General features: G+C 44.2%; 1 protein-coding gene across 7 annotated transcripts in view; it reads left to right on the top strand.

The window, feature by feature from the left end:
* LOC306888795 (uncharacterized protein) overlaps positions 1-13,762 on the top strand; it is a 59,655-nt gene that overhangs the window by 9,260 nt on the left and 36,633 nt on the right. For 5 of the 7 annotated variants that reach the window (XM_079447252.1, XM_079447247.1, XM_079447246.1 and 2 more), the window contains exons 2-3: positions 11,391-11,561; positions 12,062-12,118. In XM_079447252.1, the coding sequence (XP_079303378.1) occupies positions 11,399-11,561; positions 12,062-12,118 (220 nt within the window). In that variant the 5' untranslated portion in view covers positions 11,391-11,398. The remainder of the gene's footprint in view (positions 1-11,390; positions 11,562-12,061; positions 12,119-13,762) is intronic. The other 2 variants (XM_079447250.1, XM_079447248.1) reach the window with 1 other exon arrangement.

Below are 13,762 nucleotides of genomic sequence, written 5' to 3'. Positions count from 1 at the left end.
AACATCCCTGGAATGTTGGGAGGCTCTGACACAACACATTGTGAATGTTTGGAAAGTGTTCTGTTCTTATTTCAGTTTTCTCTCTCTTCAATGGCTTTGTCTTTGAGTTTTGGGCTTTTTCTCAGCACACTGTCAGCAGTCTGATCTGGCATGTTTTTGCATGTGTGAAAGAAAAGCAGAAGGAAAAGAGATGCTGACTCTGTAAAATTCTCAAGACATATCAAATATTTTCAGGCCTAAACCTTTGCAAGACTTACAAGAGTCAAGAACATGTAAACATTGAGTTTATAAATATGTGTTTGTGTCTGAAATGCGTTACGTGAATGTGTTGTTGTGCGTGTGTGTGGCTTTACCTGTGTGTGTGTGTCAGGTCTCATGGCCGCACCTTTCCGCATACCCGCATGAATTTCCAGCAGCACCCATTGTAACTGCCAGTGTAAATGCATTGAAGTGAGTGCATTTTGATACGGCTGACTTAAGGCAACTCTTTTTTTATAATGTGCCTTACAGTTCCACCAGGATTTCACTTTTTTTATCGTTATTTTCGCGATCAAAATAAGTGATTTTGCAGCTGTAGTTTTCAATAATTTGCGGGAAAATCTGCGATGATTTTCTGTAAAAACTGTAAATACTTAAAATTATTTATATAAATACAAATACTTAAAAGCTTTTTCATTTAAATTCGAGAAGTTTTATAATTAAATAATAAAGTTGACCACTGGTAGCGACCTGTCACTTTGTATGATCTGCAGCAATACGTTGATCCAGTAACATACTTCTCTAACAGTTTTTCCCTCATAATGTTTGTTCACTTTATATAGCAACATTATAGCTTTATATAGCATTCCTCTGGCTCAGTGGATAGAGCATCACAATAGCATTGCCAAGATTATGGGTTTGATCCAAGGGAAACAAATGTACAGTGCAATGCAATGCAATGTAAGTGGATAAATGCATCTGCCAAATGCATAAATGTAAAAGTAAATGAAAATATAGGCACGTACAGAAGGGGGGACAAGGGGCTTGAGCACCTGTCCCTTTGACTAATGTGCCATTTATTATGCCCAAAGTGACCTTTTCGTGAACAGATGGAGGGGATCCCCAGGGAATGCGTTCTAGACCAGTCGGAATGCGATAACAGGTGGAAGAAAAGGACGCATGATCAAAAATAAGTTTTGAGCACCACCTGCCCATCTTAAGGGCTTTGTTTGTACTTAATACATAACTGTTAACTGGTTGTGTTTACATAAATACTGCAAAATATAAATTATGCTGCGATCTCAGAATCGCGAAAAACTGGAGGGACTGTCTTGAAAAACAGCCATTTTTAAAGACGCTCTACAGACTGGTAGGATCTACAAGCAAACATGGATTATACACAACACTGTGCCCAAACAACACTCAGCGGATGGTCATTTGACTAATGATGTTTTTTCGAGTCTCGATCCCTGGGGCAGGATGAGTGGATTTTATTTCAAAATAAAGAAAAAGTCTGGAGAAAGACCTTGGATTTGAAACACTTTGAGGACAGACATAACTTCCTCTTTCTGGAGAAATGGCGATAAAATGGATAAAGGTCCTCTGTTTATTTTAAGAATGTCACTTTTTCAACTACCTGGCAAAATGGGAGACCCTTTTGACTACCTTTTTAAAAAGTTTACAACCTGTGTAGTGAAGAAAATTCCTCTAGTTCACAGAGGCCTCCCTCGAGTTCAGACCTGGGATTCCCTTGGAGACTGGATTGAGGCGGAACTGCGTTTTCTGCGAGACGTCGTTCAGCCGGCACTTGCGGCGTCACAGAGAGCAACTAAAGAACAAAAGCAAGTGGGCAAAGACAAATTGGCATATTTATGGCAAATAGAAAATCTAAAGTCATAAAAATTCTTTTTAACAACAGTAAATACCCAAGTACACCAGTTTGAACAAATAGTAAAGTTTTTGCTAAATTATTATACCTCCAAATGTGTGTCCGTAAAATCAGAAAGTAGTGTAAGTGTGCCGCCATGGGCAGGGACATTAAATCCAGCACATCATAACGAACTGAATGCTTCGCCCTTTGCTGTAAGTGAGGTAGAGACCGTGATTATTTATTACCTAATGGTAAAGTAAACAGATCTGATGGTGTGACGTACGAAACACTGAAATCTGGTAAAAGGATCTTGATCCCAGTTCTGACCAATATATTTAACATCTGTCTTGAGAATGGTAGAGTCCATTGAATCCCTAAAAAAGATAATATCCCAGATGATCCATCAACATGGAGAGATCCCCATTACTGACGGTTAAAGTGAAATGTCTGCTCTCAAGAATTCCTCCCTGGCTGGAGAAATCATATATCAATAGACAGGGAATGAATGAGCATGTGTTCTGTTTGAAAACAGGGATTGATGATTTTAAGCATTCATCTGCTAAATTCGTCACTGTTTTTTGGACTTTCGTGATGCTTTTGGATCAGTGCCCCATGATGTTATGACGAAATAAGACTTTCACAGCCTTATGTGGACGTGATTAAAGTCACAATAATGTCTACAATAATTCTTACGTTCAAGTCATATGTGGAAGTACTCGCACTGATCCTAAACCCCTCAAATCAAACCCTTGTTGAAATGTTAGTGCTCACCAGCAGGCGCGCAATCTCCAAATCCAGTGCAAGCATATGGGGATGATGTAGAAATTTCTTTTGAGATGAGAGTTTAATCCATAGTATGCTTTTCCGCACCGATGACTTCATAAATTGGTCTGGGTTGGAAATGAAACAGACAAAATGTGCTGCGTTTTATGAAAGATGGAGTGGAGGAAATAGATGGTAAAGATCAAAGTCTGACGAACCCCCGCCGTTCGTATTGCACATAAACCTATCCGTCCACATGTATGTCATGTAACCTATTCTTATCTGGGGCATAAGTTTAACGTTGGCGGTGACTTGGAGGAACAGGTGACAGAGCTGTGTCATGAATGAAGTTTGAGGCTATTAGATTGATTGCAGTAGCTAAAATTCAACATCTATTCTTGAATGTTCATATTACACGGGATACACTTGTAACACTAAACAATGAAATAGTAAAGCTAGTGAGAAAATGGGTCTGCTTCAATAGCCATACAACTCGAGATATTATTTTCCAGTCGTGCAGAGACAGAGGTCTCAGTGTCCCGAACATTGAATGGATCTATACTGCATCCAGAATAGGTCATCTTCTCAACATGCTCAATAACAGCGACACATCTGTCAGAGAGATGGCACGTGAGTCACTTTTAGTCCGCCACCCACAATGAGCCCCAGTTTCAGAGATTTAAATTAAAACCAAATGGAAAACTGGACATTATGCAACTGGATTTGGCGTACACTCTCATTTGCTGGATTTAAATGATCTCTGCCAGCGTACAGTACTGCATCCCTCTTGGTAGGGACCCGATGGGGCGTTAGTGGCCCTTAATGAGAACAAAATAACAGTCCATATCTCTACTCCAGTGGTACTGTACACTGAAAGTGAACCTTGTCAACTACTGACCAACAACGTACGAGCCTACACTCCTACACCCCATCAAGAACCTTCACGCCCTCCTACACTCCTACACCCCATCAAGAACCTTCACGCCCTACTACACTCCTACACCCCATCAAGCACCTTCACGCCCTACTACACTCCTACACCCCATTAAGAACCTTCACGCCCTACTACACTCCTACACCCCATCAAGAACCTTCACGCCCTACTACACTCCTACACCCCATCAAGCACCTTCACACCCTACTACACTCCTACACCCCATCAAGAACCTTCACACCCTACTACACTCCTACACCCCATCAAGCACCTTCACACCCTCCTACACTCATACACCCCATCAAGCACCCTACTACACTCCTACAACCCATCAAGAACCTTCATACACTCCTACACCCCATCAAGAACCTTCACACCCTACTACACTCCTACACCCCATCAAGAACCTTCACACCCTACTAAACTCCTACACCCCATCAAGAACCTTCACACACTCCTACACCCCATCAAGAACCTTCACGCCCTACTACACTCCTACACCCCATCAAGAACCTTCATACACTCCTACACCCCATCAAGAACCTTCACACCCTACTACACTCCTACACCCCATCAAGCACCTTCACACCCTACTAAACTCCTACACCCCATCAAGAACCTTCACACACTCCTACACCCCATCAAGAACCTTCACGCCCTACTACACTCCTACACAACATCAAGAACCTTCATACACTCCTACACCCCATCAAGGACCTTCACGCCCTCCTACACTCCTACACCCCATCAAGCACCTTCACACCCTCCTACACTCCTACACCCCATCAAGAACCTTCACTCCCTCCTACACTCCTACACCCCATCAAGAACCTTAACGCCCTACTACACTCCTACACCCCATCAAGAACCTTCACGCCCTACTACACTCCTACACCCCATCAAGAACCTTCACACCCTACTACACTCCTACACCCCATCAAGCACCTTCACACCCTCCTACACTCATACACCCCATCAAGCACCCTACTACACTCCTACAACCCATCAAGAACCTTCATACACTCCTACACCCCATCAAGAACCTTCACACCCTACTACACTCCTAAACCCCATCAAGCACCTTCACACCCTACTAAACTCCTACACCCCATCAAGAACCTTCACACACTCCTACACCCCATCAAGAACCTTCACGCCCTACTACACTCCTACACCCCATCAAGAACCTTCATACACTCCTACACCCCATCAAGAACCTTCACGCCCTCCTACACTCCTACACCCCATCAAGAACCTTCACACCCTACTAAACTCCTACACCCCATCAAGAACCTTCACACACTCCTACACCCCATCAAGAACCTTCACGCCCTACTACACTCCTACACCCCATCAAGAACCTTCATACACTCCTACACCCCATCAAGAACCTTCACACCCTACTACACTCCTACACCCCATCAAGCACCTTCACACCCTACTAAACTCCTACACCCCATCAAGAACCTTCACACACTCCTACACCCCATCAAGAACCTTCACGCCCTACTACACTCCTACACCCCATCAAGCACCTTCACACCCTACTACACTCCTACACCCCATCAAGAACCTTCATACACTCCTACACCCCATCAAGAACCTTCACACCCTACTACACTCCTACACCCCATCAAGCACCTTCACACCCTACTACACTCCTACACCCCATCAAGAACCTTCATACACTCCTACACCCCATCAAGAACCTTCACACCCTACTACACTCCTACACCCCATCAAGCACCTTCACACCCTACTACACTCCTACACAACATCAAGAACCTTCATACACTCCTACACCCCATCAAGGACCTTCACGCCCTCCTACACTCCTACACCCCATCAAGCACCTTCACACCCTCCTACACTCCTACACCCCATCAAGAACCTTCACTCCCTCCTACACTCCTACACCCCATCAAGAACCTTCACGCCCTACTACACTCCTACACCCCATCAAGAACCTTCACGCCCTACTACACTCCTACACCCCATCAAGAACCTTCACACCCTACTACACTCCTACACCCCATCAAGAACCTTCACACCCTACTACACTCCTACACCCCATCAAGAACCTTCACACCCTCCTACACCCCATCAAGAACCTTCACACCCTCCTACACCCCATCAAGCACCTTCACACCCTCCTACACTCATACACCCCATCAAGCACCCTACTACACTCCTACAACCCATCAAGAACCTTCATACACTCCTACACCCCATCAAGAACCTTCACACCCTACTACACTCCTAAACCCCATCAAGCACCTTCACACCCTACTAAACTCCTACACCCCATCAAGAACCTTCACACACTCCTACACCCCATCAAGAACCTTCACGCCCTACTACACTCCTACACCCCATCAAGAACCTTCATACACTCCTACACCCCATCAAGAACCTTCACGCCCTCCTACACTCCTACACCCCAAAAAGAACCTTCACGCCCTCCTACACCCCATCAAGAACCTTCACGCCCTCCTACACCCCATCAAGAACCTTCACGCCCTACTACACTCCTACACCCCATCAAGAACCTTCATGCCCTCCTACACTCCTACACCCCATCAAGAACCTTCACACCCTCCTACACTCCTACACCCCATCAAGAACCTTCACGCCCTCCTACACTCCTACACCCCATCAAGAACCTTCACACCCTACTACACTCCTACACCCCATCAAGAACCTTCACACCCTACTACACTCCTACACCCCATCAAGAACCTTCACACCCTCCTACACCCCATCAAGAACCTTCACACCCTACTACACTCCTACACCCCATCAAGAACCTTCACACCCTCCTACACTCCTACACCCCATAAAGAACCTTCACGCCCTCCTACACTCCTACACCCCATCAAGAACCTTCACGCCCTCCTACACTCCTACACCCCATCAAGAACCTTCACGCACTCCTACACTCCTACACGCCCTACTACACTCCTACACCCCATCAAGAACCTTCACACCCTCCTACACTCCTACACCCCATCAAGAACCTTCACACCCTACTACACTCCTACACCCCATCAAGCACCTTCACACCCTCCTACACTCCTACACCCCATCAAGAACCTTCACACCCTACTACACTCCTACACCCCATCAAGAACCTTCACACCCTACTACACTCCTACACCCCATCAAGCACCTTCACACCCTACTAAACTCCTACACCCCATCAAGAACCTTCACACACTCCTACACCCCATCAAGAACCTTCACGCCCTACTACACTCCTACACCCCATCAAGCACCTTCACACCCTACTACACTCCTACACCCCATCAAGAACCTTCATACACTCCTACACCCCATCAAGAACCTTCACACCCTACTACACTCCTACACCCCATCAAGCACCTTCACACCCTACTACACTCCTACACCCCATCAAGAACCTTCATACACTCCTACACCCCATCAAGAACCTTCACACCCTACTACACTCCTACACCCCATCAAGCACCTTCACACCCTACTACACTCCTACACAACATCAAGAACCTTCATACACTCCTACACCCCATCAAGGACCTTCACGCCCTCCTACACTCCTACACCCCATCAAGCACCTTCACACCCTCCTACACTCCTACACCCCATCAAGAACCTTCACTCCCTCCTACACTCCTACACCCCATCAAGAACCTTCACGCCCTACTACACTCCTACACCCCATCAAGAACCTTCACGCCCTACTACACTCCTACACCCCATCAAGAACCTTCACACCCTACTACACTCCTACACCCCATCAAGAACCTTCACACCCTACTACACTCCTACACCCCATCAAGAACCTTCACACCCTCCTACACCCCATCAAGAACCTTCACACCCTCCTACACCCCATCAAGCACCTTCACACCCTCCTACACTCATACACCCCATCAAGCACCCTACTACACTCCTACAACCCATCAAGAACCTTCATACACTCCTACACCCCATCAAGAACCTTCACACCCTACTACACTCCTAAACCCCATCAAGCACCTTCACACCCTACTAAACTCCTACACCCCATCAAGAACCTTCACACACTCCTACACCCCATCAAGAACCTTCACGCCCTACTACACTCCTACACCCCATCAAGAACCTTCATACACTCCTACACCCCATCAAGAACCTTCACGCCCTCCTACACTCCTACACCCCAAAAAGAACCTTCACGCCCTCCTACACCCCATCAAGAACCTTCACGCCCTCCTACACCCCATCAAGAACCTTCACGCCCTACTACACTCCTACACCCCATCAAGAACCTTCATGCCCTCCTACACTCCTACACCCCATCAAGAACCTTCACACCCTCCTACACTCCTACACCCCATCAAGAACCTTCACGCCCTCCTACACTCCTACACCCCATCAAGAACCTTCACACCCTACTACACTCCTACACCCCATCAAGAACCTTCACACCCTACTACACTCCTACACCCCATCAAGAACCTTCACACCCTCCTACACCCCATCAAGAACCTTCACACCCTACTACACTCCTACACCCCATCAAGAACCTTCACACCCTCCTACACTCCTACACCCCATAAAGAACCTTCACGCCCTCCTACACTCCTACACCCCATCAAGAACCTTCACGCCCTCCTACACTCCTACACCCCATCAAGAACCTTCACGCACTCCTACACTCCTACACGCCCTACTACACTCCTACACCCCATCAAGAACCTTCACACCCTCCTACACTCCTACACCCCATCAAGAACCTTCACACCCTACTACACTCCTACACCCCATCAAGCACCTTCACACCCTCCTACACTCCTACACCCCATCAAGAACCTTCACACCCTACTACACTCCTACACCCCATCAAGAACCTTCACACCCTACTACACTCCTACACCCCATCAAGAACCTTCACACCCTACTAAACTCCTACACCCCATCAAGAACCTTCACACACTCCTACACCCCATCAAGAACCTTCACACCCTACTACACTCCTACACCCCATCAAGAACCTTCACGCCCTCCTACACTCCTACACCCCATCAAAAACCTTCACGCCCTCCTACACTCCTACACCCCATCAAGCACCTTCACGCCCTACTACACTCCGACACCCCATCAAGAACCTTCACGCCCTACTACACTCCTACACCCCATCAAGAACCTTCACACCCTACTACACTCCTACACTCCATCAAGAACCTTCACACCCTCCTACACTCCATCAAGAACCTTCACACCCTCCTACACTCCTACACCCCATCAAGAACCTTCACGCCCTACTACACTCCTACACCCCATCAAGAACCTTCACGCCCTCTTACACTCCTACACCCCATCAAGAACCTTCACGCCCTACTACACTCCTACACCCCATCAAGCACCTTCACACCCTCCTACACTCATACACCCCATCAAGATCCCTGCGTTCAGCGAACCAGCGGCGTCTTGTATTGTCTTCTCGTAAGGGCACTAAATCTCTTTCCCGTTCATTCTCCTTCACAACTCCTTCCTGGTGGAATATTCTTCCCAATGTGATCCGGTCAACCACAACTCTCACAACCTTCAAAAAACTACTTAAAACCTCTTCTGTGAAAACTTGACAGACAAATGGGATTTTTTTATATATATAAATAAAAAAAACTAACCCGCTGTCTTAGTAACTTTGTATTATCACCTATTGTATTATTGCTCTTTTATGACATATCGCTTATTGCTCCCTGAACTCTGTATTAGTCGCTTTGGATAAAAGCGTCTGCTAAATGACTAAATGTAAATGTGTGTTTTCCTGCCTGTGTGTGTACCTGTGTTTGTGAACCTGTGCGTGTGTGCGCGCCTGCATGTGTGTACCTATTTGTGCGTGTTAGTACCTACGTGCGTGTTTCCCTGCTTGTGTGTGTGTGTACCTGTGTTTGTGCACGTGGATACCTGTGTTTGTGTGTGCTTGTACCTGTGTGCCTGTGTGTGTGCGCACCTTTGTGTGTGCGCGCATGTGTTCCTCTGTGTGCATGTGTGTTTATCTGTGTACATGTATGTGTGTGTACCTGTGTGTGCGTTTGTAGAGCAGTGATTTAAACAGGCTTTACTCTGTGAGTGACCTCACTCGGCCAGAGAGTTTTGGCCGTGTTTATCAAATCAAATGGCTTTGGTGAAAAGCCACACTTAACGCCAATTTCCTTCCTTTGTTCAAACATAATGACTTTCGATGCGCTCCGTCACATTTTATTAGGCACACAGCCAAAACGGCTCACTCTGTTTGTGATGGCACGGACCAGCGGTCTCCATTTAGACTTGCATAACGTTTTTTCTTACTGGAATACGGTCTGATTTGCATTGTAAATGTAGACATTGAAAGCACTAATATAGACAACTGGTGGTTTACAGATTTTAAAGAGAATATTTGCCGAGCAATGTGATTGGTCATAATGGTGTTTTATTTTTTGTGGGGAATAGGAATAGGAAATAAGTCACAGAAACATGTTTGTTGAATTATTTTGTTGAATATGAACGTAATTGAAATGATACAGACTATATATTTTATGCGTGTCAGGTCAAATGTTGGCAAGCCCATGTGTGACCTCATGATTGTAGTGACATGAAACACTAGATAAATGCTGGTTTGTTTGTGTTGGCCGGATCCGGTCCGGATCTGTGGGTGAACAGGAGACTCTGGGCTGTGTCTCGATTGCTCTTTTTAGCTGTTAGATTGAAGGCCTCATCTCACCGCAGTAAAATTTAACATAATGATGTCATGACGTATAGCACACTATGAGTGTAACATAAAGAGGTCAAAACACAGTTATTATACACACCCACTTCCTGTCTGAAAGCACTTTACTTCCTCCCCAGAACATAATTTTTGTCTCCGTTCCCTCTCACCAGTAGCAGCTGCACAGGCCTGTGATTCATGCGATTATATTTATATAGTGTAGTATTTATGATCGATTATGAATAAAATCAGATTCTGAAATATTATTAATGAAGATATAAGGTGTGAGAGGCTTATTGTTAAAATAGTTAAAAGCCATGGCGTGACTACATTCAGTGTAGCATAAAACTTGAGTGTCTTTACTTTCTTAAAAGCAGTTTCTGTGTTATAAAAGTGTTAATTTAAGGTTGACTGTTGGATTATTAGTTGTCAGAATGAACATTTATCACAATGAAATATTCTTGAGGTTGAGAAACACTGATCTGTGTGAAGTGTGTAGAAGTCACATCTGTGTTTACAGTGCTGTGAAAAAGTATTTGCCCCCTTCCGGATATTGAATGATTCAGATCATCAAACAAATGTACCTTTCACATAGGGTCAGAAATGAATATTGTTTTGAATATTAAAGAATAGAATATCTCTGGCAGTATAATCTGAAATGTGCACGCGTGTATGCGTGTGTCCATCTTCTGGACAGTTGTGTCCCACTGTGATAATCCCGCTGTAAAACCCTAAACCGCATGTTTAATCTCTGCGGTTTAGAAAATCACAGACACAATGTTTTGAGATTACAAATTATGATTATCAGCACAGATATGATCAAGATGAATCCTTTAATAAGCACAAAAATAGAAATGAAAGGAATGGACTTCTGTCGTCATTTATTCTCTCTCATGCGATATAAATGTGTATGTAAGTCTTTCATCTGTGGAACACAAAAGAAGATATTTTGAGTAACGTCTCAGTGGTTTTGTGTTCATACAATGGAAATCAATGGAGTTCAATGTTGTTTGATTATAAAAACTCTTCAAAACAAAAGTGTTTTACATGACACGTGGACCCATCTCATCCCACAGACATTACATATAAATCTCATTTCATTTTAATAAATGTGTTGCGACTCTGTGTTTCAGGTGGAATCATGGCAGATCTGAGTTTGACCGACGCTCTGACTGACAGCGTTCCCGAGGATGTTGTGGAGAGAGATTTCATGACCACTCTGGAGGCGGAGACGTTTGACGATCAGGTCGGCGAGACGGTTGGCAAGACGGACTTTGTCCCACTGCTAGACAATGATGGGAAGGGTGAGTCTGATTTAACCCAAAGAAAATCATCTGATGCTGTCTGATTCAATCCTTCTGAGCACCTTGTATATATATGCTGCTGTTTATTTACTGTTTACTATATTGAAGCCACAAATTATATTATATATTCTAACAAAAATAATACAGGTTTTATTGATGTAACGCAAGGCTTAACCGTCTGGTTTGATTCAAACCACATTTATATTTACGATGAATCCCCTTTTGTTCTCGCTGAGAAAAGAGAGATTTGTCTTGTCTTTGTGTTGAGATGAAAGATGTTTGCAGACGTCTCTCCTCTTTATACTAGCGGTGATGTTTATTGTCTGTATCTCTGTGAAATAAGAACGGGCCGCTCTTGACGTTGCAATCTTTTGTGGACGACTGTCTGGCTGTTTGTGTTGAGTAAAACTGTGTTTGACAGCAATCTGGCATTTGGTTTTGAAGTTTATCCTGTTCAGGTGTCTAAATGTGTGTGTGTGTGTGTGTGTGTGTGTGAGCAGATCCAGGTACACTAATGGAGAACGGAGATCAGAAAGTCCAAGGGGCTCAGAACCCTGGTAAGATGCCTCAGTATTTACACTCGCCCTGATTCAGTTTTTTGGGTGTCACTCCATGTATCACCATCTTTTGAGTTGTTCAGTTCTTCATCTTTTTCATTAGTGTGGTGGTTTATCGTGTTGTGTTGTTGTTTTTGCCTTGGTTGGGTTGGGTTGGGTTGGAAGCCACTGGTGTAACACTTTGAGTTGATGGAGGATTAAAGCAGATCGATCTAAATCTTTTAAAAGACCGTGATCTTTATCTGTCGCATTCAAATCCAAATCTAAGAAGCAGTGTACATAAAACATTTCACTTGCCGTGTGAAGATCTGTTTTTTCCATGATGCAGTGTAGACACAAAGACCTCAAACTTATCTTCTTTAAAAGTCTAATGTTTGGAAAACATGAGGTGAGACTGACGTTCACGTGGACTCTTTTATGTTAAGCATCTTTGTATGTTTTGATGGACCGACAGTTTGTTAGTACCAATGTTAAAGAGGAAGAATGACTCATCCACAGCAGCAAGTTTACTCGGTTAGAGGACACTAAATAAATCTACGTATTAACATATCATAACAGATATTATTGTGGTGTTATCTGCTGATTAACTGTAAATATGCTTTTTGTTTAAATGGGAGGATGAGTGGATATTTTCAGTAGTTCAGTGTCGAGTGATGCTTTGTTATGAAGTGTCTTCACTTGTTATTGTGGCACGTTTGTGAATTTGTTCCTCTTTGATGAATCAGATTAGCGTCAATACTTTACAGTCATGTGTCATCGCTCATGCTGTTTTTAGTTGCTTGTAATAAAAACACCAGACGTATCTTTAAGAAGTGGCTTGAGTTATGATTGGTCCTTTGTGTTTTTAATTCATCGCTGTGTTTTTTCTGTTGCGTTGTCTTAAGTTGATGTTTCTGATGTTGTGTGGTTCGGGGTATTGTTGCATGTGCTTGAGTCTCAACACTTTGACCTTTTTGCTTGTCTTATAAAGTCAGTTGTGTTTGATGTCATTGCATGATCTGTCACGTCAGTTTAATTGTGTAATAAAGATGTGAAGTGTGGATCTATGGATGCTGAGGTCAGTGCAGCTCACCGACGAACCGTTTCTGATCAGATGTGTTTTAATAGTTGTATAGATTGCAGTGGTTGCAATAACGTAATGACTTTAATACTTAAAATGTTGTTAAATGGAGCAGTGATATTGCTGATCGTCCATAAGATGGCGCTCTTGTGCTGCTGTTATTATCCACTGTGAACCTCCTGTAAGATATCTGAGCATTTATCACGTTCAACATTATGAAAAGTTTTCACAGGAAGTAAACTGGGACATGAATATAGGTCTGTGAGCTGCAGCTGATGCAGGTGTTTGGGGAATACAGCCACTGTGAAAATCTATTTATAAGCATGACTTTATTTATTTATTTGTTTATTTGTTTATTTATTTGTTTGTTGGTTGCGACTGCGCATGTGCATGAGGCGGGGCATGGACCAATAGAGGCAGGGCTAATGATTAACCAGTGCTTTTGTTCTTTCTCTCTTCTCAACTACCGTCGCACATCTCTCTGTCTCTCTCTCTCTCTCTCTCTCTCTGTCTCTCTCTCTCTGTCTCTCTGTCTCTCTCTCTCTTCTCTCTCTCTCTGTCTCTCTCTCTCTCTGTCTCTCTGT

This window comes from Barbatula barbatula (genome assembly GCF_947034865.1).
Source record: "Barbatula barbatula genome assembly, chromosome: 23".
NCBI classification, from domain to species: Eukaryota; Metazoa; Chordata; class Actinopteri; order Cypriniformes; family Nemacheilidae; genus Barbatula; species Barbatula barbatula.
This window is presented reverse-complemented; position numbering and strand designations above follow the sequence as displayed.